The sequence below is a fragment of the Microcaecilia unicolor genome, chromosome 6, assembly GCF_901765095.1.
Source record: "Microcaecilia unicolor chromosome 6, aMicUni1.1, whole genome shotgun sequence".
Taxonomy (NCBI): Eukaryota; Metazoa; Chordata; class Amphibia; order Gymnophiona; family Siphonopidae; genus Microcaecilia; species Microcaecilia unicolor.
The window spans coordinates 64744268-64771921 of NC_044036.1; the positions used below are offsets into that span (position 1 = coordinate 64744268).

The 27654-nt window shown below is 45.5% G+C and overlaps 1 protein-coding gene across 1 annotated transcript in view; it reads left to right on the top strand.

The window, feature by feature from the left end:
- Window positions 1–27654, top strand: part of LOC115472441 (calcium-activated chloride channel regulator 1-like) — a 168322-nt gene that overhangs the window by 14253 nt on the left and 126415 nt on the right. The window contains exons 4-7 of the mRNA XM_030206730.1: window positions 6235–6375; window positions 9834–9984; window positions 13206–13332; window positions 19527–19704. Of these exons, the coding sequence (XP_030062590.1) occupies window positions 6235–6375; window positions 9834–9984; window positions 13206–13332; window positions 19527–19704 (597 nt within the window). The remainder of the gene's footprint in view (window positions 1–6234; window positions 6376–9833; window positions 9985–13205; window positions 13333–19526; window positions 19705–27654) is intronic.

The following is a 27654-nucleotide window of genomic DNA, read 5'->3' on the forward strand; positions in this document are numbered from 1 at the left end:
CATCTATTTGCGAAGCTGAGTAAGTGCGCCTTCCATCAGCGGTCTTTACCATTTTTGGGGCATATCCTGCTTCCAGGGGGGTTAAAGATGGAACCAGACAAACTCCAAGCCATTCGAGAGTGGCCGCAACCGAGGGGTCTGAAGGCATTACAACGATTCCTGGGCTTCGCAAATTATTATCGCCAATTTATTCCCCAGTATTCCCGGTTGACCACCCCGTTGACGGAGCTCACCCATAAGGACGCAAGGGTCAGGGATTGGCCGCTAGAGGCGCAAGCGGCGTTCCAGCAGGTCAAAGAGGCCTTTGAGTCCGCGTCCATTCTGCTGACCCCCGACCCTGAGAAGCCCTTCACGGTAGAGGTGGACGCATCCGCTCTAGGGGCCGGGGCAGTCATTTCACAGATCAACCCCGAGGGCCGGCGTCAACCGTGCTCCTTCTTTTCACGTAAATTCTCTCCAGCCGAGCGGAATTATACGGTTGGGGATAGAGAACTCTTGGCCTTGAAACTCGCACTGCAAGAGTGGAGACACTTACTGGAAGGAGCGGAACACCGGTTCACAGTCATCACGGATCATAAGAATCTCCTATACCTCCAAGAGGCCCAGCGGCTGAATCCCCGACAGGCCCGGTGGTCATTATTCTTTTCTAGGTTTCATTTTCAGCTAGTGTTCCGGGCGGCCTCCCAGAACACCCCGGCAGATGCGCTCTCCCGGGCCTTTGAAGTACCAGAGGAGACTAAGGAGACTCATCCTATGTTAGACCCCGCGTGTCTCAGGGCGGCCACAGGGGAGGTTGCCCAAGTCCAGAGATTCGTGGCGGCCGCAGACCGGAAGAGGGTTCTGCACTGGGGGCACTCGTCTAGGTGGGCCGGGCACTTCGGGTACCAAAAGACACTCCGGTTCATCTCGAGACAATATCGATGGCCACAGATGAGACGAGATATCCTCCAGTTTCTTACCTCGTGCCCAGTATGTGCCCGAACCAAGCCAGTAGGAGGACCCCCCGTGGGAGACCTACAACCGTTGCCCATACCGACCAGTCCTTGGTCAGAGATATCCATGGACTTTATCACGGACTTACCTCGTTCCCAGGGACATACTGTGGTCTGGGTGGTGATAGACCGCTTCTCTAAAATGGCTCACTTTGTTCCCTTCACAGGTATTCCGACAGCAGCCTCGCTAGCTCAAGCGTTCATTCACCACATCTTTCGACTACATGGACTGCCCACTCGGGTTATCAGTGACCGCGGGCCCCAATTCACCTCTCGCTTCTGGAGAGGTTTATGCAAGGCCTTGGGGATGGAGAATCATTTTTCATCCGCGTACCATCCTCAAACCAATGGTATGGTTGAGAGGTTAAACCAAACCCTGAAAAACTTCTTAAGGGCCTTTGTCAACCAACGACAAGATAACTGGGTTTCTCTACTTCCATGGGCCGAGTTCGCCTATAACCAAAGTGACCATTCATCCTCAGGACAGTCCCCGTTCTTCCTGGTATATGGACGACATCCACGGCTTCCAGGGCCGTTCCCGACTACCGCCATGACCCCGGCTGGGGATCAAGTAGTAGCCGACCTACAAAAGGTCTGGAGGATGGCCAGGGAACAATTACAGAAGACCACGACCAAGGACAAGCTTTTTGCTGACCGCCACCGGCGGCCCGCCCCCGTGCTCCAACCAGGACAAAGGGTCTGGTTAAGCACGAAACACCTGAGACTCCGAGGATCTTCCCGAAGACTGGGACAGCGATACGCGGGACCCTATGCAATCCAAGAACGAATTGGGCCAGTAACATATCGATTGCGGCTACCCGCCACCCTACGAGTGCATAACGCCTTCCATATCTCACTACTGAAGAGGTTTCAGGAGTCCAGGTGGCACCCGCCTCCAGCCCAGGAGAAGGATCTCCAGGTGGCTCCAGACCCGGAGTACGAGGTAGGAGAGATTCTCGACTCCAAGTGGCGGCGGGGAAGACTGTATTATTTGCTATCCTGGAAATCGTTTGGCCCCGAGGATAATTCCTGGGAGCCCGTGGCTAATGTTCATGCTCCAGAACTGGTCAAAGCCTTCCACACCCAATATCCGTCCAAACCCGGGCCCCGGAGGAAGGGGTCTTCCGGGGAGGATACTGTCCCGTTCCGGGCCCTTACCTGGCACTCCGCGGGCCGGAGCGGGAGGCTGGGGCGCCCGGGGAGCGCGGGTCGACGGGGAGGGGCGGCCACGGGGATCGCGGCGACTACGGGTTGCTCCGAGGCCGGCGACCCAGGAGAACCAGCGCCGGCCTCGGAGAAGAGGATCCGCCGGCCAAGATGGCGGCGCCGGCGGCGGCGTCCTCCTCGCTGCAGCAGGACCAGCGAGGAGGCTCCGCCCACACGCGCCGGATTGGCGCTTCCCCCTAGGAACTCCGCCCATTGGACGGAGGGACCAATCCGGGTCCCGCTGCAGGCTGGGGCACCGAGGATTGGCCACAGCTGTTCCCCAGCCAGGACGAGCGGGGGATTTAAACGGAAGCATGGAAGGGAACCAATGCTTCCGTTTTCTTGTTTGAAGCCATCCTGCGAAGATTTCCAAGCCTGTGTTTGTTCCTCGTGACTGCTAGCCGTCCAGCTAGCGAATTCCAAGTCTGTGTTTGTTCCCCGTGACTGCTAGCCGTCCAGCTAGCGAATTCCAAGCCTGTGTTTGTTTCTCGTGACTGCTAGCCGGCCTACTAGTGAATTCCAAGCCTGTGGTTGTTCCTCGTGACAGCTAGCCGTCCTGCTAGCCATTTCCAAGACTGTGTTTGTTTCTCATGCCAGCTAGCCGTCCTGCTAGCCATTTCCAAGACTGTGTTTGTTTCTCATGCCAGCTAGCCGTCCTGCTAGCCATTTCCAAGACTGTGTTTGTTTCTCATGCCAGCTAGCCGTCCTGCTAGCCATTTCCAAGACTGTGTTTGTTTCTCATGCCAGCTAGCCGTCCTGCTAGCCATTTCCTAGACGGAGTCTGCCCTTCAGAACAACTAGCCGTCTCGCTAGTACTTGCCACTTTAGCACACGTTCCAGTTGTCAGCTAGCCGCCCGTCTAAGCCACGTTACCAAGGACTCTGTATCCACATCCAGCCAGGCCAGCCGTCACCCCGTGGTTCCAGCAGTCCTGCTGGCCGCCCGCAGCTGAGGGCTCAACCCTCGGTGAACGGCGGTCGCCGCGGGTGAAGAGTCGGGGTGCTCGGTTATCTTCTGGGCCTAGTGGAGCTCGGGAGAACTCGAGAGCTCACCTACACCAGAGTGGCATCAGGGCCGCGACACTATCCAGCAATTCCCCTCTCCCTGTGTCCTGCCCCTTCCAATCCATGCCCATCCATGCTCATCTGTCACCTGGCCCCTCCATTTTTCCCTATCCAGCAATTTTCCTCTCTCTGCCTGAGGCCTGCTCTGCAATCCATATCCATCCATGCCCATCTGTCCCCTCCATTCATCCCTAACCAGCAATTCCCCTCTCCCTGTGTCCTGCCCCTTCCAATCCATGCCCATCCATGCTCATCTGTCACCTGGCCCCTCCATTTTTCCCTATCCAGCAATTTCCCTCTCTCCCTGAGTCCTGCCCTCCCAATCCATGCCCATCCATGCTCCTCTTTCCCCTGCCCCCTCCATTCATCCATTTCTAGTAATTCCCCTCTCTCCCTGTGCCCTGCCTCCTAATCCATACCCATCCATGCTCCTCTGTCCCCTGCCGCCTCCATTCATCCTTTTCCAGCAAGTCCCCTCTTGCCCTTCCATGACCCCCCCCTCGCATCCATGCTACTCTCTCTCCCATGTCCCAGCCTGGCCCGCCCTCTTCTCCCCCCCCCCTTCGCATCCATGCCTCGCATCCATGCCCCCCCCTTCGCATCCATGCATCCCCCCCCCCCCCCGTTCGCATACATGCATCCCTTTTTTTTTTTTTTCTTCTTCGTTTTAACTTTACCTCCGTGGCGGTTCGTGCAGCGAAGCGTCAGGGAAGGAGGCGGCGCTCCCGACGTCTAGCTTTCCCTTCGCTGTGTTCCGCCCGAACACAGCCAGGGTTGCCAGGTGGAAAATTTTTTTCCAGCCTAAAGGAGCCCAAAATCCAGCCCAAAACCCGCCCAAACTCAAACCCCGCCCCTGACACCCCCGCCCCCGCGTCATCACCCCCGCCCCCGCCGTCATCAACCCCGCCCCCGCCGTCATCGGCCCCGCCTCCCCCGTCATCGGCTCCGCCTCCCCGTCACTAACCCCGCCTCCCCCGTCACTAACCCCGCCTCCCACGTCACTAACCCCGCCCAGAAACGTCATTAACCCCGTCCACCGCGGCCGAAAAAAGCCGGCGAAAAAACCGCAAAAGCCGGTGAAAAAACCGCCCCGAAGCCAAAAAGGAGCCCAAAAAACCGCAACCCGCCGCGGGCAAAAATTTCCCGCGGCGGGTCGCGGAAAACCGCCCAATTGGGCGGTAAAACCGCCCACCTGGCAACACTGAACACAGCGAAGGGAAGGCTAGACGTCGGGAGCGCCGCCTCCTTCCCTGACGCTTCGCTTCCCGATTTGTTTGGTTTGAGGCGAGGGCGGGGCAGAGACGGCTGGCTGGCTTGAAGGCTTCACTGGGAGTGACGTCAGATGGCTTCAAGGCTTCAAGGCTTCAGGGCTTGAAGCTTCCGGCTTCAAGTTTCCGGCTTCACAGAACGTTGTCTTCAGAACGTTCACGGTGCGTTTTATTATATTAGATAATATGAACAGTGACAGCAATTGAATGCTAGTGCCCCCTGCTGGCCAGAATGAGGGTGCACAAATACGTGGTTCCAGAGGAAGACATGGTCTGTGCACCCTTTGTCAAAGACTATAAGTACAGTTGATAGACAATGGGGGGACAAGATAGAAGTTGGAAAAAGAAATACTGAAAAATTTTTGGTAGCTCTGAATGAGCTGGAAGGTCTCAGAGCCAGAGAAAAGTTCTGGGCCAAAGAAAGCCTAACCAATTGCACAAAGCTAACCTACCACTTCATTAACAGCATGGCAAACATTCTAGGTGACAGAAAGTAACTCAAATTTTTGATCATTTGGAGATTGTTCTCCAGAATAGACCTGGTTGTGAAATGTTCTAAAATGTTTATACATTTCAAAATCCATTGTGTAAGGTTTTTTTAAATTCAAATTTAAAGAATGTAGTATTCTGTAAGCATGACCAGTTTCTGTTCATATTCCCTGTTAATTTCCTTCTTCATTGATCAGATAATAGTCTGTCCAATATTCATTGTGAGTTAACTGGCCAGGAATGGCCGCTGCCCAGTTAATCTGCATCTCAGCGGATAACTGTTCATTTTCAGCAGCATTTAACTGATTATCACCACTGAAACTGCCTGGTAGTGCCAAAAATAAAGCTGGCAACGTTGGGGGTGTGACCAGTTAAGTCCCGATATTTGGATCTTAACCAGCCTGGCTTAGCGGCAAAATAAGACCATATAAAAAGTAGGCCTACCTTTGCCTGCTAAGCCATGGCAAGTCAAAAATCCGGATCTTCAATGCCTGTCACTGGAAATGGCCTGGCATTGAATATCCAGATTGAACACCGGTGGCGGGCAAAGCGCTGCTCGCCGATGGCTGAATAATGGCTGAAGTGGCTATTTCTCAAATAACTTGTTATTAGCATGCCTGACATATAAGAACCTGCAGTTATACCAGTCATAGATAGGGCATAATTGTGGGTACCTAAATGTGGCAGGGACGCATGCAACTTACTGTATTCTATAGGTTGCATGCAGAAGTGGCAACCCCACCCTTGTCCTGCCTATTCTTTGCCTATATATTTGCTGTCCTCACATTTACACGCTATGCCACTTACGTGCGCGGTTACAAAATAGTGCTTAGGTGCCTGCTAGACTTATGCCCATAAGTGTCACACCCACCCATGAAAGTGCTAGTATTCAATACATTTACATGTTCATGGGGTGCTTAAATGCAGGCGCCCAGCTATAGAATTAAGCTTTTTCTGCACACACTGTTTTTTAAAATATAAATATTGAATATAATCAATAGGAAGAAAAACAGATGTTATATTAAGCTCATGCTTTTTCATTCATAGCTCAGGGTGGGTTACATTCAGGTACAGTACATATTTCCTTGTCTCTATTACTGCAATGTAATTTGTCTATGTCAAGATATACGTATTAAATATCACCTTGGGTAAATCTTTTCATAAAAGTAGTCAATACATCTTAATAAATATTTATTTCCTTATTATCAATATTAGAAAATGACAAAAGAAGCTTCTACTTACTTGTTCCACGCAACTAAGAAGCATGTATTTATCAGAAGTGCAAAAATTTTAATACCTTTGACCTGGAATCCAAAACCTGATTATTTACCAGTAAAAACAGAATCATATGACAAGGTAAGTCTGCTGAATATTTTTTATCTTAAATTTGTACTGGATAGTGTCATTAGTACAAACACCAATAAAATAACCAAGTATACATAAAATATCGACATGTTACTTCAAGATTTTACAGTATAATCCAGTGGTGGTTCCCAACCCTGGTCCTGGAGGAACCTCAGCCACTCAGGTTTTCAGGATATCCACAATGAATGAAAAACACTGAAAACAAATAACCAAAACTGACCCACTACAATAGCAAAAATATGTGAGAATAAAGCACGTTGCACTAAAGGGAAGGAAAAAGCCTCAAAGAGCTCCTGACCAACAGATCTATAGAGCTTAGAGTGATCAAAATGATCTGTTCCTCATCATTGGCTAAAAAAAACCTTCCCAATATCCAACAAAAATTTGCTGTGGACTATTACTATGTAAGTTGCAATTAAGATTCAAAATGTGCAAAACAAAAAGACACACTTACTTAAAGTGTCAAATCCTGTCAATATACACTGTTGTCAAAAGCAAACACAGCGCAAAATACAAAAAACTCCAGGGTTAAATACTTAGCTTCAAAAACTCAGATTTGTCGTCTGTCCTGAAGTCTTGGTTCCAGCTCTGAACGATCCCCCAGCCCAATGTTGGCCAACGTTTCACTTGAGCTCAAATAAGCAACGCTGCTTCAGGGTCTTGAAAATCGGTGAAAAAACAGCACCTCAGCATAACATCGCTGTCCTGTTTTTCTAACTCCTCTTACCTATCTATATGTTCCATATTTGCTTATACCCTATGCTGTCTGTTAAAATGTTTTATTATGTACTGTGTTGACATTGTAAGTAGTATATTATCAGGCTCATTTTCAAAAGAGAAAAACATCCAAAAAGTAGCATAAGTCTGCATTTTGACGTTTATCTCACAAAAATATCCAAATCAGTAATTTCAAAACCTCTTTTTAGACGTTTTTCTCTGAAGTCCGTCAGAAGGACATCTAAATCTCAAAGAGGAGTGCCAGGGGCATGTTCAAGTTGGGACTTGGGCATTCCAAAGACTTAGACGTCTTTCAGCCATAATGGAACAAAACAAAGACGTCCAAGACTAAAACTTAGATGTTTTGAGCTAGACCTGTTTTTTTAATGAATAGTTGCAGTGGGAATTGAACCCACTTCCCCAGGATCAAGGTCTGCTGCACTGGCCACTAGGCTACTCAGCTACTCCTCTACTCCACACAACAGGTGCCCCAAATGACCACTGGAGGGAATCGGGGATCACCTCCCCTTACTCCTCCAGTGGTCACTATCTCCCTCCAATCCCAAAAAACTTTGATTAAAAATATTACTTGCCAGCCTCAGATGTTATACTCAGGTCAATTAGAATAGCATGCAGGTCCCTAGAGTAGTCTAGTAGTGGTGCAGTGCACTGCATACAGGTGGACCCAGGCTTCTACCTCCCCCTACCTGCTACAATTGTGGAGGAAACTGTGAGCCCTCCAAAACCCACCCAAAACCCACTTACCCACATATTGGTGCTCCCTTCACCTGTAAGGGCTATGGTAGTGGTGTACAGTTGGGGGTACTGGGTTTTGGGGGGCTCAGCAGACAAGGTAAGGGAGCAATGTTGAGATGTATACCTGGGAGCATTTAATAAAGTCCACTGCAGTGCCCCCAAGGATGCCCTATTTGTTTCCTGAGATGTCACTTTTCCACTATTCTACCTGATGCCAAGCTTTCTATAACAGCTGAGCCTTATGTCTATTGTTTATCATTAGATTTGGGCTTTGAATACAGATCTACAGATGAAAAGGAGGTCTCATTACATTTATCTAAATACCAGAATGCTATTTTTCCGTACTTCTTAGCAAGAGTGTACATTCCCTAATTACCTGTCCCAATGAAACTGAAGCTTTTACCTCCTCAGTGCATGTAAATGGTTTCATCCCTGTGTGGATTCTCTGATTCCAATGTGAAGCTTTCTTTCCAACCAAAACTGTTACCACACTCAGGACATGTAAATGGTTTAACTCCTGTGCGTATTCTCTGGTGCATTGTGAGGTTTACCTTCAGACCAAAGCTTTTACCAGACTCTATACATGCAAATGGTTTCTCTCCCTTGTGGACTTTCTGATGCACTTTGAGATTTACATTGCAACCAAAACTTTTACCACATTTAGAACATGTGAATGGTTTCACTTTATTGTGGCTTTTCTTGTGGATTTTGTACGTTTTGCATTTGGATGTATTTGTTTGAAAATGGACCAAAAAATAAAACATCCAAATCACAAAACATTTTTCCAAACAGCATTTTTTAAAAAGAAAAGATAGACTTTTTTGTAGAAAATGACCTTTCCTGTTCTGATTTTGAACGTTTTACAAAAAACGTTCAAATTCAGTCTTAGATGTCATATCCAGAAATGCCCCTTGTGCATTTGACTTGTCCAAAGTCACGAGGAGCAGCAGTGGGAATTCAACCCATGTTGCCTGGATCAAAGCCCGCTGCATTAACCATTAAGCTACTCCTCCTCTGTTTTGGACATCTTGCATTTGGATGTCTTTTGTTCGAAAATGGACCAAAAAAAAGGATGTCAAAATCACAAAATGTCCAAATCACAAGATGCCCATAGCATTTTCGAACACAAAAGATAGATGTCTATCTTTTTCAAAAATGACCTTCTTTCCTGTTCAGAATTTGGATGTTTTTGTAAAACGTCCAAATTCTGACTTAAGACGTTCTATCAAAAATACCCCTCCACGCCATACTTTGTATTGTTATTCAAATATTTTTACTGCTGTAATTGCCTATTGCTTATTTTTGATTTTTTCTTACTGTACACCGACTTGAGTGAGTTCTTTCAAAAAGGTGGTAAATAAATCCTAATAAATAAATAGCACCTATGTTTCTTTATAGAATACTAGCCTAACCAGGTATATTCAGCTTAACAGTTAGCCACTTATGCTAGCTATAGAGCTGGTGTGTTAGCACCTAAGTATTGGAGAAACATGCATAATTTACAGGATTCTGTAAGTTATATGCACAAGAGGTAGCCCTACCTATGCACTGGATGTGTGTATGCTCCCTAACCCATACTTGCTGTATACGTCAAGCAGATATTTGCAGAATAGCCTTTAGGCAGAATTTTAGCATTTACACACATTGGTCCACACATATGCCTGTAAACGCCAATATTCTAAACATTTACATGCATTATAGGAGTGTAAATGTCAGTGCCCAAAAAATTATGTTACAGAATTAACCTCATAGAGGCCCTATGCAAAAAAACTTATCATGCATAGGGTGAGCGATTTTGTAACAAGCCCATTTCCATGGTTAAATATTACTTTTATTTAGCAGAAATGGCTTTTAAAATTGCATCCATAACTTCACTCTCTAGTTTAGTATGATACCTCACTGTTTATAAGAAGCATACATGAAATCTTAATTGTATTATTTTTTGATCTCTGAACCAAAATATTGCGTCTTATTAGGCTGATGTGATTGTTGCTGAGCCGTTCTTGAAATATGGAGATGATCCTTATACCTTACAATATGGAGGATGCGGAGAAAAGGGAAAATACATACACTTTACTCCCAAATTCCTGATAGATGATTCTTTGCTCAATGTGTATGGATCACGAGGTAATTAACTGAACGATAATTCTGCTAGTTCATTTTTCAATACAGCAAACTCAGCATAAATATATTTTGCTCGATATTCAAAGCAATTTAAGGGGCCCTTTTACAAAGGCGTGCTGAAAAATGGCATGCGGTAGTGTAGACGCGTGTTTTTGGTGCGTGCAGAATCATTTTTCAGCGCACTTTTAAAATTGCCTTTTTAAAATTTTTTCCAAAAATAAACGTGCAGCAAAATGAAAATTGCAACGCGTCCATTTTGGGTCTGAGAATTTACCACCAGCCATTGATCTAGCAGTAAAGTCTCACATGGTAACTGGGCGGTAATGACCTACATGCATCAAATGCCACTTGGCGTGCGCCCAATATACACATCCAAAAATATTTTTCAGATGCGCATCAATGATGAAATTACCACAAGAGCCACGTGGTTGCCAGGTGGTAACTCCATTTTGGCACACGTTGGGGGCTGTAGACGCTTACGCGGCTTAGTAAAAGGGTCCCTAAGCAGGTAAAAGAGGTTCCTGCCTGCTTAAATCACTTGGTGGGCTGTGCGGCTGAATATCGACTCTGACTGGCTGTATCCAAAGTGGGCAGGTCAGAGGTGGTAAAGGAAGTATAGCTGGGGAGGAGCCAGCAGTTATGCTGGTGCCAGCACTGAATATTAATCAGCACATGTTTATGGGAGGCAGGTCGTAAAATGAGATATATGTTCTATTGATTTGTCAAATATCTATTGTTAAATATGTACAGAACTAACAACTAGCACTTGACAAAATATACTGTAAGGCCCATTTTAGACAGAACATAGAAATAAAAAATGACACATCCAGGTCTGGACATGTGCAATTCTGGTGGTATTTTAGAAAAGAATCTGCAAACATAGAGCCTTTCCTAAAATACATGCAGGAATATATGTGTATGTGGCAGCATATGCGATCAGAGCATTCATTTAAATGTGGAACCCATCAATGGAGGAAACTTGGCAACTTACGCATGGAAGTGCTGACACATGTGTAACATGGTATTGCAGCATTACACGTGTATGTCTGCCATTTTGGAAACCTACACATGTGAACTGCTAGTTAACTATAGAGACCACAATTGTTAGTTTTAATTTGGAGGGGAAATAAACAAAAGAGGAATAAGGAAGATATCTCTCTTTATCCCTTCTATAAAGATCTGGTCGAAATGAGCACTTTTAATAATCTATATGTGCAGGGAGAAGCTGTACAGTCCAATGTTGATATAGTGGGATATACATGTACATTCCCTTTCTGAAATGGGGAACATATATTACTCCTGCTGGAATTCTGCACAACCGCATAGCGTGGAATTTCCCAGTCATGCAGAATTTACTTTTTTGCAGAGAATCTTTACAGTGGTCCCTGTTCCCGTGGTACAGTACCATGAGAACAGGGTCTATGGTAAAGGCTATCTGTCTGGCTGGTTGCCCAATCCCCAAGCCTCGGTGGGTCCTCCCCAGGCCTACCTTAACATGCACTGGTGGTCTAGTGGCCTCTTTGGGGCCAGGAAAGAACCCTACTTTTTCTTGCCCACTGTCACTGCTCTTGCCGGTACGGCCACTTCTTCAAAATGTCTGCCAAGACTTCAAGAAGCAATCTCATCAGATTGCCACAGGAAATCTGGGTGGCCATTTTGAAGAAGTGGACACCAGCCAGAGTAGTGGCAGCAGGCAGGAAAGAGTGGGGTTCTTTCCTGCCCCAAGATGTACTCTTGATGTGCACCTGTGCAGCTTCTCCCACGCTGGACCAGTGGGTGTGGAGGTTGGGGGGATTGGAAAAAGATGGGTAGAGTGTGGGGGGGATGGAAAAGGTGAATGGTATCTGTGTACAGGGAGGTAGGGAGGGAAGGGACTGTAACATGGATGAAGTGTGAGCACAGAGGGGCTATAAGGTGGATAGAGTGTGGGGGGTTGTAAGGTGAAGTGTAGGTACAGGGAGGGGGGGATGAAAAAATAAATATGAATGGTATTTGTACAGGGAGGGGCCTGTAAGGTGAATAAAGTGTGGGTGCAGGGGGGCTGGGAACAAAGGTGGATGGCTGTGGGTACAAAATATTGTTTAAATCATAACAAAGAACTTGCAGAATGTTTTGCGCAGAATTTCATATTTTATGCGCATAATTTTGAGCTTTTGGTACAGAATTCCAGCAGGAGTAATATGTGTAGATTTTGGTTCTGCCCAAGGCCCCCCCCCCAAAAAAAAAAAAAAAACCACATCCCTTGCAGATATACATGTGTGAATGTCAGTCTTCTAAAATCTAATTTTATACATGTATGCAATACACGTATGTAAATGCCAGTATTTGAAAACTGTTTAATAAGGCTTTTTAGTAGGCTTGTAGTGAATTACTTTCTACCATCAGAGCCAGCCTTAAGCAGGGGCAACAAGGCTGACCGTATAGGGCCATGTGCTCCTAGGGGCCCCACAGTTAACTGAGTCAGCTTGGCAACTGGCTGCTAACCAAAAGTTAAAGCTTCTTTTCCCTTTCCATTTATATCTCCCTCTCCAACTCCTTCACTTTTCCTCTTCCTCCCCCTTGGTAATCATGTGTTGGACAGTAATATATTACTTTTAAAAGTAATGAGTAACTATAACAATTACTTTTGTGCAACTGTAACGAAATAACTGTAATATATTACTTTTTTCAGTAATGAATAATATAATGTTGAGTTACTTTATGTAGTTACTTTTTTCTGACACCCAACTGATTTTCTTTGCATCACTAGGGATTGGTAGCATTGAATGTTGCTACTAATTGGGTTTCTGCCAGGTACTTGTGACCTGGATTGGCCACTGTTGGAAGCAGGATACTGGGCTAGATGGACCATTGCTCAGACCCAGTATGGCTATTCTTATTCTTCCGGTTTCTGGCGAACTTCCTTTTGAGTGAAATTGTTCAAGTGTGCAGCGTGAAGTAATAACAAAGATGGCTGGGCCTTTGACATTTAAACGCTCTGTTTATGTCATTTTTTTTTAATTTAGTATTTTGAATAAGTTTTCTAGTTGGATACAAAATGACTAATTGGATAAAGAACTATTTGCTTGAAGTACAACATTAGATTGTAAGCTCTCTGGGAACAGGAAAATATCTAGTGTACCTGAATATAACACATCTTTAACTACTACTAAAAAAGGTGTGAGCAAAATCCAACTAAGAAAAACATCTGGATGATGATATTTATTATTAAACTTCTTCCACAGGGAGAGTTTTTGTGCACGAGTGGTCCCACTTACGATGGGGGGTATTTGATGAATATAACAGTGAGAAACCTTTCTACGTATCTTCAGCTAACCAAAGAGAAGCAGAAGTAGTAGTAGAAGCAACCAGGTAATACTTTTCTGCCAAATTCTCTCAAAATAGCTTTGAAAATTTCATTTAATCAGTCAGAGTAAGGCTTTTATGATTTGATGCATGAACTTGTTTGTTATCAATCTGGTTCCCATGGGTCACACTATTTTACCTTGGATACACTCAAAACTAAAGACTTCTTCTGCTCAATCAGAGCAAATCTAAGCCAAGCATGGTTTAATTTAATCACCAGTTGTTAGAATCAAAGTAAATGACAAACCAAAATGGCCCATCCAATCTGCCCAGTCGTGGTTCTTCCACTTTGGGTAGACATGCATATAAATTTCCACGTGCAACTCCACACCACCTTCCCCATCCCCCATGTCTCATATCAAGAGTTACCCTTGGAGAGAAGAGAGCAAATTGGCTCCCCTTGATTTGGGGAGTCTTGCAGTGGAACAAAGTCTCTCATCAGGACTTCTCCCCTCTCTGCAATTACAGAATATGCTAGAATGCCAGTGGCTGCACATCACTCTCATCTAGTCCCCCGCCCCCTCTCTCTCTTTTCCTGTCTTCATCAGTCTCTCTATCTTTCCCCCACAGCCAGCCAATCACCCAGTTTCTCTTCTCCCCCTTCAGTCTGTCTTTTTCTCTTCAACCCATCCTTGATCAATCTTCCTTTCCTTCCCTCAGTCAATCCTTGATGAATTCATCTCTCTTCTTTCCCCCAGCCGCTCTCCCATGATCTCTTTATCACACTCCTTCTATCTTTCTCTTTCTCTCCCCTCCCCCAGACAGTGCACCGATCTTTAACCCCACCACCACCGCCAGTTCTCCATTAGTCTCTTTCTCTCCCTCCCCCTCACAAGTTTCCTATTTGTCTCTCCCTCTTTATGTCTCCCACTCCTCAGCCAGTCTCCCATCAGTCTCTCTCCCTCCTCAGTCAGTTCCACTCTCTCTCTTCTGCAGCCTCAGCCAGTCTTCCACCAGTCTGTCTGTGCTCCTTCTGACCTTGCCAGCCACTTCTGTTCTTATCCCCATTTGCTGCTGCTGGTCCCTTCCTCACATGGGTACTCCTCCAAGCCTGCTGGTGTTGTCCTCAGGGCTCCTTATAACTGATGTGGCAACTGCATCTCCTTCCATGCTGTACCATGCTCCTTCCAGTCTGCACAGCAACTGCATATCTTGCCTGTGGTCTCACCCACAGGGCTACATTCTTTTTAGTCCAATAGTGAATCCACTGAACTCTGGACCAACTAGTGCCCAGACACCATGACTCTCTCTTCCTTTCAAACTTTCAGCACATCACTGCTCACTCTTCTGAATCTTCCCTCACAGTCACTCATTGCATCCCCATCCACAGCTACTTCCTCCTTTCCCTGTGAGCCTTCATTCATATATAAGTGTAACCACAGAAGGAGTATGGTAGGTTGACATGTAAAATCTATGCTGCTCCAATCTCCTGGCACTGTCATTTAAAATCAGCACCGATGGCATACCAGTAACATAATAACTGCTGTGGGCACCTGAAGAAAGTGCTTCTCTTTCATAAACTGTTTCTTCTGCTTCCTGTGGACTATTAGTTCTCCTGTTTTAGTACAGGCAATAAGCTTCAGGAGCAGGAGAAAAAGCTACCTATGACTGTTATTTAGTTGATGAGGATACATAGGAAAGAAGAGGCTGGGAAGAATGGATTACAGAAAGAGAGAGAAGTGGGCAATGGAGGGGAACGGCAAGGTAGAGTAAGGAGGGGAAAAATTAGGATGAAGAGAGCAAATGAAGAGGCAGATAATCTGCAAGTGAGCTGAAAGAAGAGGTGAGAGAATGTGATATAGTGACTGATAGCAGATAAAAATGGCCTCTCCAATCTCTCAGTTGATTTGTGCACTAATAAAGATGTGCATATGAGTTCCCAAATACAGCCCCAGCCAAACTTCTTCTCCTTACATCTCATACCAGGCTTTTCACCCAACTAGGTAGGGAAGATTATGCTCTGGGAAGCAGTAATAATGGAAAATGGAAAGCTGGTATGTGGGAGAGAGGGGGGATGAGCGGAAAAAGAGGGAGTTCAAGAAATAAGACCAAAAACGTAGAAAATGAGATGGAAGAAATAAGAATGTAAAGTGATCAACGAGGACATGGAGAGAATAGTGATCAAATATATGATGGAGAACATAGAGAAGTAATGAGATGGGAAAAGGAAAAGAGAGAGACGGAGAATAGTGACAGAATAAGAATCAGAGAGATAGCAAGAGAGGGAGAAAGATGAAACAAAATGAAACAAGAATGCAGAAAATGAATTAGAAGACAGACAAGATGAATGCCAAATCATGAGAAAAAAAGACAAAAGACAAAAAAATCTCAAGTTTAAATTTCTTTTTTAACATGGTTTTATTGTTGATATGAAGACAGAACAGTAACAATTGCCCATCATATTGTCAACAACTGTCAAAATAAACATTGATCAGAGAGTAAATAGCAGTAACTTGATATGATGTATTACAAAAAAATAATAAATCTATCTTCAGGTGTGTTTCTTTACTCCTACAGTCCTCCAGAGTAGCCTAGTGGTTAGTGCAGTAAGCTTTGATCCTGGGGAACTGGGTTCAATTCCCCACTACAGCTCCTGGTGACTGTGGGCAAGTCACTTAACCGTCCATTGCCCCAGGTACAAAATAAGTACCACTTTGAATGTAGTTGCAAAATACCACAGAAAGGCAGGATATCAAGTCCCATTTCCCTTTCCCTCCCTTCCTCACCATCTGTCACACAACTCTATGACATTTACTACCAACAATATTATTTACTCATACTCAATGACTCTTTCCCATAATTGAAATGTTCTTAAGTCACCATTTCAAAAGATTGATGAATATTTTATCCTCAGTTATTTTTTGAGATTCTTTTGTCTAAATTCTGCCTTAATTGTCGTATAGGAGCCTGTGAGGGTGTGAGTGGTATAGTGGCAGGTGTTCCTAGGAACACTCCCTCACTGATGGGCCGATGATCAGAAGCCCCGCTCTGATCCAAACAGCGCTCTAAAAATAGCACCGGAACACCACGGGGCTATAATGCCCCTATAGTCAAAGCTAATAGCATGCAAATTTATGTGTGCTATTAACTCTGATCATAGAAGTACTTCTGCGGGAGGATTGTGCTTGGGCATGCGCCCAAGGCACAATCCTCCCACAGAAGTTGTTTGACAGGTCTGGGCTGTCAAAAACCTGGATCTGTCAAACAGCAAAAAAGGTTTGACGGGTCCGGAATTTTCTCCCGGACCAGTCAAACCTAAGCCCGCCCCTCCCCCCCAAACACAAGACCTGGAGGTAGAGTGGACTTCCAGGCCCCTCCCCCCAAAGAACTAAACCCTGGTCCAGTGGGACTGCTAGCTTCCCACTTCCACCCCCCACATTGCACAAAAACACCCTGGTGGTCTAGTGGCACTGCTATCCACTACTAATCATTTCTATAGTGCTACTAGACGTACGCAACACTGTACACATTATATACAGGTACTTTCTTTGTCCTTAGGGGGCTCACAATCTTAAGTTGTACCTGGGGCAATGGAGTGTTAGGTGACTTGCCCAGGGTCATGAAGAACTGCAGTGGGAATTGAGTCCAGGTTGCCAGGATCAAAGCCCGCTACACTAACCATTAGGCTACTCCTCCACTCCGCCCCCCTCCACCCCCGGCGGTCTACCTATCTGTAGTGGTGATAGTAGTTGGAGGAGGGAGGGGCTAGCACTCCCTCCCTCCTCTTTGATGGCTTTCCCAAAATAGTGGAGTCCCGCCCTGCCCAGGACTTCCATATATGGGTTAAGCCCCGCCTGGCGCATCCCAGGATGCACCAGGCAAGGTGGGACGCTACCACTTTGGGAAGGCACCCAAAGAGGAGGGATGGAGTGCTAGTCCCTCCCTCCTCCAATTACTACTATCACTATGGAGAGGTAGGCCGCTGAGGGTGGAAGGGGGCAGATAGATAGCGGTCCCACTGGACCACCAGGGTGTTTTTTGTGTGATGTGGGGAGGATGGGAGGGGGGAAGCTAGCGGTCCCACTGGACCACCAGGGTTTTTGTGCTTTGGGGGTGGGGCGGGCTTAGGTTTTACAGATCCGGGAGAAAATCCCAGACTTGTCAAACCTCTTCAGGGGGTCTCCCTTATTCCTCCCTCATTAGCAAACCCTAACGCCAGCTCCGAGCTGCCATAAGGTTTGCAACGATAGCAGCAGCCTTATTTGGTGTGCTGCCTGCTGATCATGAGGGATGAATGCGGGAGACCCTTGTTTGCAAGCATTTGCATTCAATTAGCATTCACAGCTGGCAAACATGTTATTTTACGCACTCACCGGCTCTGATCATTGGATGGGAGCAAACACAGGTGCTAGTATGGTGCTATTGGCCTCTAGCGCCCGTGTTTGCTTCTGATTATTCGCCCAGGAGGTTGTAGTCTAGCCACCTTACGGCAGGTGGTGCTAACATGCCATGTCAGAGACTGAGTCAGAGGAGTGGGACTCAGGCCGAGAGGTGGTTAAATGTCTTGGAACAGAGTGGATTGGAGGGGCCCTGAAGGTAAGAGGTCTCCTGCAGAGGTCCTTGTGACAAGGATCCTCACAAGCTGATCTGGCTTAGGCTATAGCACCTAGTGGAGTACCAGGGAAGAAGAGTGGCCCTAGCCGAGACCTTGTTTGCTGAGTGAGAAGTCTGAAGCTTATGCTGTACATTCCAGGGTTGAATGCTTGTAAGAGAGAAGAGTGCTAAGGTAGACTCAGAATCCCTTGGTTGCTCAACTATGATTCTGAGTAATGAAGAATATTGAACCTGTGAGCAAACAAGCTAGTTTATTTCCCTTGTACATTGTAATAAACTTTTCTTTTTTTGACCTTACACTGCCCTCTGGTGTGTTTTCTGAGGGTTCTATGCCTCCCTGCCAGGTCACATTATCACAAAGCCTTTGAGATTTTTATCATTATTTAAGAGACATTAAGGGGGCAATATTCAGCTGGTGGAAGTGATAGTTTTGCTGACCGCTGCTGGCGCTATTCCCAGCTATTCAGTGCCGGGCTATGTCTGGGATTTGGCATTTTTAGGGAGCCTGCTAATGCATAGCCAGTTAAGTCAGTATTCAGCACTTATCTGGCCATGGGTTACTGCATAAAGAGGACAGACTTTTCTGCGGTCTCATTTATGTGGTTACCCTGGCAATTTAAGTGCTGAATATTGACATTTAACCAGCCATGTGCTGACTCTGTCCCTGCAACACCATCAAAATAGTCAGTTTAACGGGTCATTATCAGCGGCACTAACCGATTAAATGCCGCTGAAAATTAGCTGATAGCCCCAACCAAGTGATTTAACTGGTCAGCAGCCATTTCTAGTCGGTTAAATCATTCTGAATATCAACCAGTGAGTTTATGTTTATTTAGTATTTGATAAAATTTAGTATTTGATAAACCGCCATTAGCTTGAATGATGTTTCCATATCTGAAATGATAGCTCCTTTTCATTTATCCAGGATCTTAAGATTACTTTTTAACCAATACAATTGCTATATTGATGACATTTTTTCTTGAATCTATTAGTTTGTGGTCAGCCACTGTCCCAGTGTCTCCCAGTAATAACAAGCAGTGCATCCAATTAACTTGTGGGCTTATGACTTCCTTAATGGTTAAAATGAGCTTTTGGCTAAAGTCCTGACAATGTTATACATTTGAAAAAGGACTGTACACTTGTCCTTATCTGAGGTTTTTGTTATATATATATTTATTACTATTCCACATTTTTATCTTTACTCCACATACAGTACATAATTCCCTGTCCTTGGCTCCCTTAATTATTGTTGTCTAGTGATGGTCCTGCCTACCACAACTGAATGGAAGACTCTCAAACTTATTTATGTATTCAATTTTCATGTACTTCCATTTTAATACAGACAATTTAGAACTTAATTTTATTAGTATATTTTGTGTGTTAGGGCATAAGGGTACCCCCAAATGTTCATGTTGAAGGTCTCTAAAGAGTTAGTACTGGCTTTGGAAGATATTTAGAAAAGAACACTTAATATTCAGCTGCAAGTTACCAAAAGGAAGCCTAAATCACTGAAGGTGAACTAACCCTTTTAATTTTAAAATAAAAATGTTTCTGCTGTTTTTTTTTTTTTTTAAACAGTTCAGAAACATTTGCATTTCTTGCTCTATTGACTTGGCTTCAAGTCTGTTCATATCATTCTATTTTAGATGTTCAGCTAATATAACTGGCATTTATGTACCTAAAGACTGTACAGACGCTTCATGCTTATCAAAAACTTGCAATTATAACCAGTCCACTGGACTTTATGAAGAAGGATGCACATTTATACCAAATAAAATCCAAACTACAACAGCATCAATAATGTACATGCAAGCTTTGTCTGAGGTGAGTCCAATTAGAGTAACTCTAGAGAGGTTTTGCATTTCTTTGCCTTTGTACCACAGATGGTCAACAGACATTGGATTACTGTGCAAAATTTTGGAACCTTTATATTTTTGGTATATATCCGTCTATTCAGCATGCTTTTGCAAGCACTGTTTTTATTTCCTTTTGTTGAGCATGTCTTAGATAGATTAGGGTGTGGATTTTCATTGTATTCTTGAGAGAGATACTGAGAGTTATAGCAGTTGCTTTTAATAAGCTTCTACTAAAGGTATCGTTTTTCTAGCATTTTTCATACAAAATTACTCTTTTCCTCCATCAGCCTTTTTCTCCAACTCACAGTATTGTCAAAAAAGATGCATGGAACTGCATATAACTTGTACATTTGTTTGTTATTTTGTTTATATGCCTTACACATAAAATATATCAGTGTAACAAGCAACATAAAATACAATGCCCCCATTACCCCCTTGCAATCCACGGAGTAGGGTGAAGAGTAGGCACTTCCAAAAACCACTAAGGCAACATATCTGTCCAGTTGAATGGTGTTTACTGAAAGTTGATTACAACTGTGTTTATAACATTTGACTCCTTTTAACACGATATGGTCCATTGCATCCATTAGTGTTCTATTCATTACTAGTAAAAAAGGCCCGTTTCTGTCACAAATGAAACGGGCGCTAGCAAGGTTTTCCTCGGAGTGTTTATGTTTGAGATAGTGTGTGTGAGAGTGACTGTGTGAGAGAGTGAATGTCCGAGTGTGTGTGTGTGACAGAGTGAGAGTGAGACTGGGTGTGAGTGTGTGTGTGAGAATGAGAGTGTGTGGCAGGGTCCTCCTTCCCTCCTTCCCTCCCAGTTGCAGGGTCTCCCTCCCTGCCTCCCTCCCAGTTGCAGGGTCTCTCTCCCTCCTAGTTGCAGGGTCTCCCTCCCTCCCAGTTGCAGGGTCTCCCTCCCTCCCAGTTGCAGGGTCTCTCTCCCTCCTAGTTGCAGGGTCTCCCTCCCTCCCAGTTGCAGGGTCTCTCTCCCTCCCTCCCAGTTGCAGGGTCTCCCTCCCTCCCAGTTGCAGGGTCTCCCTCCCTCCCAGTTGCAGGGTCTCTCTCCCTCCTAGTTGCAGGGTCTCCCTCCCTCCCTTCCAGTTGCAGGGTCTCCCTCCCTCCCAGTTACAGGGTCTCTCTCCCTTCCAGTTGAAGGGTCTCTCTCTCTCTCTCTCTCTCTCTCTCTCTCTCTCTCTCCCGCTCCCTCCCTCCCTCCCAGTTGCAGGGTCTCTCTCTCTCTCTCCCCCTCCCTCCCTCCCTCCCAGTTGCAGGGTCTCTCTTTCTCTCTCCCTCCCTCCCTCCCTCCCAGTTGCAGGGTCCCTCGCTACTACTCACGCGGCGCCAGCTCCCATTTTCCAGCCACTGCTGCTTCTCCTGTTGAGCAGCAGCAGCGGCCGCTACAGAAACAAAAGTACCTGAAATGTTTTTAAACAACGAACGTGGCACCACAGGCAGCCATCAGACATTGGCTGTCGGCTCTGCAGCCGCTCCTTTCACCTCTCACTTCACTGCGCTCCTCCGGGGTCATCCTCCAGGGTCATCCTCCAGGGGAAGTGACATGAGAGGCGAGAGGAGGTGCGGCTGCAGAGCCGACAGACAATGGCTGCCTGCGGTGCTGCGTTCGTTGTTTAAAATCATTTTAGGTTCTTTTGTTTCTGTAGCGGTCGCTGCTGCTTAACAGAAGCAGCAGTGGCCGGAAATGGGAGCGTTTGCGGCGTGAGTAGTAGCGAGGGAAGCAAGAAGGGAGGGAGGAAGGGGGGCCTGATGCGCTGAGGACGGGGGGGCCTGATGCGCCGAGGGGGGGCTTGGGTGATGCACGAAGGGGGGCTCCTGCTCCTTATCGCCGAGCCAATCTGGCGTCTCCTTTCCGTTGACGTCAGCGATCTACGGAGCCTAGCAGACCAACTCCGAGGGAGCCACGGTCCCAGGTAAGACAGAACGTTGGAGGTGAGAATTATTATATAGGATGTTCCCTTTATGTTTCAGTACATACCTTTTACATCACACTTTTTATTCACCTTGATTAGTGTTTATATGTATAATTACTGTTTTTACATGTAATTTACACTAATTATTATAGAAATGTGTTTATGTACTATAACTATGCTCATGCAATATGTTGTCTTCTTGCTCTTATTTCTTACTAGGATAAAAGGGCCGTTTCTGAAACCAATGAAACGGGCACTAGCAAGGTATTGCCTTTCTGCAATTAATGTTTGGAAAGGGATTGTTAGGCTAAATGTGTTCTCACCCTCCAAGTTGCATGGCCGTTCCCTCCCTTCGTCCGTCCGTCCGAGTTGCAGGGCCGATTCCCCCCTCCCTCCCTCCCTCCATCCGAGTTCCAGGGTCGACCCCTCCCTCCCAGTTCCAGGGTCTCCCCTCCCTCCAAGTTCCAGGGTCCCCCCTCCCTCCAAGTTCCAGAGTCCCCCTCCCTCCCTCCCTCCAAGTTCCAGGGTCTCCCTCCCTCCAAGTTCCAGGGTCCCCCTTCTTCCTCCCTCCCTCCCAGTTCCAGGGTCCTCCCCGCCTCCCTCTGAGTTCCAGCATCTGCTGATACTCCTTACTTTTTTCATGGCCGTCGTTCTCATAGGTCCGTGATGCGTCTGACGTAACATTTCATGGCGCCACCCTCCAAGTTCCAGCAGCTGCTGATACTCCTTACTTTTTTCATGGCCGTCATTCTCGTAGGTCTGTGATGCGTCTGACATACGTTTTGTGGCGTACCAACGGGTGAGCGATGCGATTTGGTGAGTGTCAGTGCTCCGCCCTCGACGTCATCACGTTGTGACGCGTGGGCAGGGCAGACACTCATGGGCAAAAAGCGATCTACACAACTACAGCTTCCGGTTTCAGGCTTCCGGCTTCATTAGAACGTTGGAGGTGCGTTTTATATAGAGAGATGATTTATGCATGTTAACGTTTTTTGGCAAACACGATATGGTCTATTTTAACTTTTAGTGGTTCATTTATTATGCCCTTTTATGTTCAAGTGTATATATTTTTAAGATTTCATTTATTTTTATTTTAATATGGGTTTACCTGCTCTTATTAGTGCTTTTATGTGTTATTTATATTTATTTATATGTAATTTATAGATTCCTAAGTGCCAAAACACAGCTGCAGTGTCAAGTCTTTTTGATGTACCTTCAGTAAACACCATTCAGTTGGATAGATGCGTTGCCTTAGTGGGTGCTTCAGTTTTGGCCAGGGTTAGCCGAGGTTGAACAGGTGTCAAGCGAAAATGAAAACAATTAAGGCCTCAGGCCAGAATATCTCCGGAGTGCCAATTGATATAAGGCTCATGTTTCTGTAACAAGGGAAGACCCAAAATGACCTGATTGACTGATCTAGGGAGTACATAAAGTTCTATCATCTTTTAATGCAAGAGGTCCACCTGAAGAGAAATAGGGCTAGTAATCGCCAAAAGGTGCCCAGATGGGGGGGGGGGGGGGGGGGGTCTGTAAACTGAGGAGATACATAGGGGTTTCCTGAGGGGGTTTACAGGAATATCATAGTGACTTATCAAGAGTTCATCCACAAAGTTCTTGGTGGCCCTGGAATCAAGGAAGACTTAGACGATGATTTGCTTATCTCCCCATTGAAGGGTGACCGGTAAGATGACAAGGAAGGCTGGAGCAATTTGAAATGGTCCTAGGGGTGCCTCCCCAACTGATCCCTTGGTCTTGGAGTTTCCCAATTTCCTGGGACATCCGGTTCCATAATGTCCTGGGTCTGTGCAATATAAGCAGAGATTTTGCGCTCTTTGATGTTGTTTCTTTTTCTCTGAGAGTTGAGAATGGCCCACCTGCATGGGGACCTCCTCCCATAGTGTGGCAGCAGGCAAGGAAACATGTGGTTATATAGGCTTCTGAAATCAAGGTGCCGGACATATGGGCTGACATCGACTTCCGTGCTCCTTGGCCCTCTCTTGGAATTGAACATCAGTCTTGATGCATAGAGAAATAAGGTCATCCAAATTGGTATGGAGATCCCACCCCGTAAGTTCATCCTTAATGTTCCCTGCAAGACCCTGCCAAAAGACAGCCACTTGGGCTTCTTCATTCCATTGCAGTTCTGAAATCAGGGTTTGGAATCAAATGGCATACTGACCCATGGTTAGTGTCCCTTGTTGTAGGTGCAGGAGCTTGGAAGCTACAGAGAAAGCGACAGAGGAAGTCCACTAGGTCGAACATAAGTGAATCGACCTGCTCCCACAGGGGAGATGACCAAGCCAGCTCTTGCCCAGAAAGACAATGAAGGTGATCATGATCCAATCAGATGGAAAGCTGGATGGCTGTTGTTGGGGTCCCCATCATAGCACAGCAGCACCAAGACTCAAGGCTGAGACACTTGGTGAGTCGGAGGTGGGGCCACTGGAGAGGGTCCCAGAAGCAGATTCGGAACCAAAGGGGTTGAGGTTTGCATCGCCGTTCTCTGAGCACAAACTCCATGCAGGGTTCCCAGAAGCTGTTGAAGTTGAGTCTGTTGTCACTGGACCACCTGGGCAAGATCCTGGAGGAACTGGAAAAGAGGCTTGTAAGTCGAGCTCATGGCCTCAGCAAACTGTTACGATTCAAGGAAAGTGAGCCCTTGGGTCGTAGCAAGGTTGACTCCATCTATGCAGCGCAAGCACAGCACGGGTCCTCACTGATGGCTGCTGACACAGATGCTTGACAAAGTCCAGGACACTATAGTGGGTGCTGTAGCAAATCCAAGCTAGAAGTGGCAAGGGCCAAGCCCAGCAGTAGACAGACAAGGCCTGGAACAGATCAAAGATTTTGGCAAAGCCAGGAATAGGCTGGCAAGAATGTTGGAGCAGGGCAGGAACAGGCTGGCAAGAATGCTAGAACAGGGCAGGGCAGGAACAGGCTGGCAGGAATGCTGGAGCAAGGTAGAGCAGGAACACTGGAGCAAGGCAGGGCAGGAACACTGGAACAAGGCAAGGCAGGAACACTGGAATAGCACCGCACACGGAAGTCTGCAGGACACCAGGAAACCTAGGGTTACCATATGGCTCCAGAAAAAGGAGTTCCATTGAAAGCAATGGAAGTAAAACCCGGCTTGCTCAATCCGTCCTCCTTTTTCTGGAGCCATATGGTAACCCTAAGGAAACCTGTTGCTAAGGCACTGGTTGAGAGTAGGAAACTTCCTTAAATATCTAGGCAGGATGTGATGTCATCAGTCAGTGCCACATTGCAGGGCTATAAAATGGAAGTGCCATATTCCAGGAAGCAGAAAGATTCCTCACACATGGGAGGCTGCTGATTTATAGAAGACATTAGGAAACAGGTGAGGGACGTGACAGTAGTTTTGGCCTCTGAAAGCTAATTGAAAAATGTGTTTAGTCTAATAAAATGGTATTATTATAGTTTCATTTGTAGTTATATTTGCATTTAATTTGTAATGTAGTGGTTGGAATATGTCAGTTTTTGAAATTTACATCTGCTATCTTTATATTTTGCACAGTACAGAAGGACATGCTCTGGTGTTGCACTGTATGCAAAGTCTGACTTCTTGGGGGTTCAGTTTAATTTTTCTCTACATATTTTTAGCTTGTGGTTACTTAGACTTATTCTATATTGGGTGAGGATCTATCGGTATTCTCTGTGTGTGAAAGAGATATGCTTTTCTGTTAGCATTGACTGCGCATGATTGATCTGTACTAATCTGGCTTGTTTAGTTTTCCAATAGGTTTACCGATGTTCTAGTGCTCACTGCGGTTTGTGGTGTTGTCTTTCCTAGGTAGGTCCTTGTGTGAATCAGGAAGTTATTGCTATTATGATATGGTAGAATTGCTCTGTATGTTCTGAGTGACATGTGTAGTGTTTTATATTACTTCACATTATACTTGGTACTGGATTTTGGATATAACTCACACCTTGCTCAGAAGTAGCTCAAGGCAAGTTAAATTTAGGTACAGTAGGTATTTTTCTGTCCCCAGAGGGCTTACAATTTAAATTTTGTACCTGAGGGTTAAGTGACTTCTCAAGGATCACAAGGAGCAGCAGTGGGATCTGAACCCCGGTTTCCTTGCTTCTCAGCCTGCTGCTCTAACCATGTTTGGTAACTCAACAGCAAACTAAAGGCTAGCAGAGCTGAAGCCTAGTGGCCATTTGGCAACCTATCAAAAACATCATAAGCATCGTCCTTCCAGGGGCAATTTCTCCAGATGGGTTATTTTTGTACATACCATGATGGGTACATACCGAGTGGTGCGGCATCTCCCTCTGCGGCATCTATGTGTAAATAAATGTGGTAGAACTACGGCATGTGTGTTGGTTATCACTCCAAACTATCGTTTGACGCTATGATAGTTTGGAGTGGAGGAGTGGCCTAGTGGTTAGGGTGGTGGACTTTGGTCCTGAGGAACTGAGTTTGATTCCCACTTCAGGCACAGGCAGCTCCTTGTGACTCTGGGCAAGTCACTTAACCCTCCATTGCCAGATTGAGCCTGCCATGAGTGGGAAAGCAAGGGGTAAAAATGTAACAAAAAAAACAAAAACTGTGGCCGATCATGTAGTAGGTCTGAGATTGGCAGTTTCTATAGTGAGAACCGGCATACATGCTGTATTTCTAACATATTTATTTATGTTAAATCTTTTTATTAAAGAATTTGATATACAAGCAAATATACCACACAGTGTTTCAAGTGTAACTTTCAAAATAAATCCACCCCCAAACTAACCTCTCCCTTCCCCTGAACTAAAAGAGGTCATTTAGTAAAAAAATATGCAAGTTAGGAAGAGTGCAGACATCACAAGAGACCACAGTACTAAGCACAATGGCAGTATTCAATAGCTACTGTTACTAAGCCTAAGAGAATTGCCAGTGTTGATACTATATCAGTTCCAGTAATAGGTTATTAAACATAATCACTGTCTAAATGATCTATCACTAATGTGCCTCAGTGTGTCCTTCCCTACAATAATAAATCCCCTTTAATCCAAATAATCAAACCATACCCTACCCCCAAACCAGAAAGAACTTTCACCACCAAGAGGCGAATAAGAAGAAATTTTAAAAAGTTATTAATATCCGTCCAGGGATGGTCAATACATCAAGATGTTAATGGCACAATCCAGCCAGTCATCAACGAATGAATATAAGAGGGGAAGGGCCTATACTCTGATGACCCATACCCCAATGTATAGTGACCATCCATATATTTATTAAAAAAAAATAACCAAACAAAAAAAAAAGCCATTCATTCACACCACACAGGAGCCCTCAGATACACCTGAACAGAGCCCTCAGAGCAACTTCAACCTCTAGCAGTGCCTAGAGAAAGTTCAAAATAAAACTCTGGGCTCTGGGAGATAATGAAGAGATATAGGGTTCCCATATAGACAACATTTTTTCCCCTGCATTTTGGTGATGTGCCCACATGAAGCTGCTCTAGAAGCATATGATGGTGGAGCATACTACGCCAACCCCAGTAGGAAGGATTCTCTGGTACTGTCCATTCTTTCAAAATAGATTTTTTTTCCCCTATAATGCTGTCTTATGGATAAAAAGGCAACCTCCCTTACTCTGCAAATGAAAGACCTTGTAACAGTCTAACAAAAGTCCCATGGCAAACATCAGAATGGCAGATCCCAGGATGACCTCCAAAAAGCAAGTTATCCGCTGCCAGAAATGACGGATAATTGTACATTCCCAAAAGGCATGACAAAATGAATTTTGTAAGGTATTACATTTTTGTCATAGAGGAGTGTCAATGCCACCCACCCACATAAAACAATTGGGTTTGTGAAAAATATGCCCTGTGAAGGATTCGGAATTGACATTGATGTAGATCAGCTGCCAAAGTTAGTTGTGGAAAGCGGGAGGAGCAAAGGGGAATATCTACGGATTTTACAGATCTATGTAAATCTGACGCCCAGGTCATTTGAAGATGTGATATAGATTGCTGTTGGGGGAG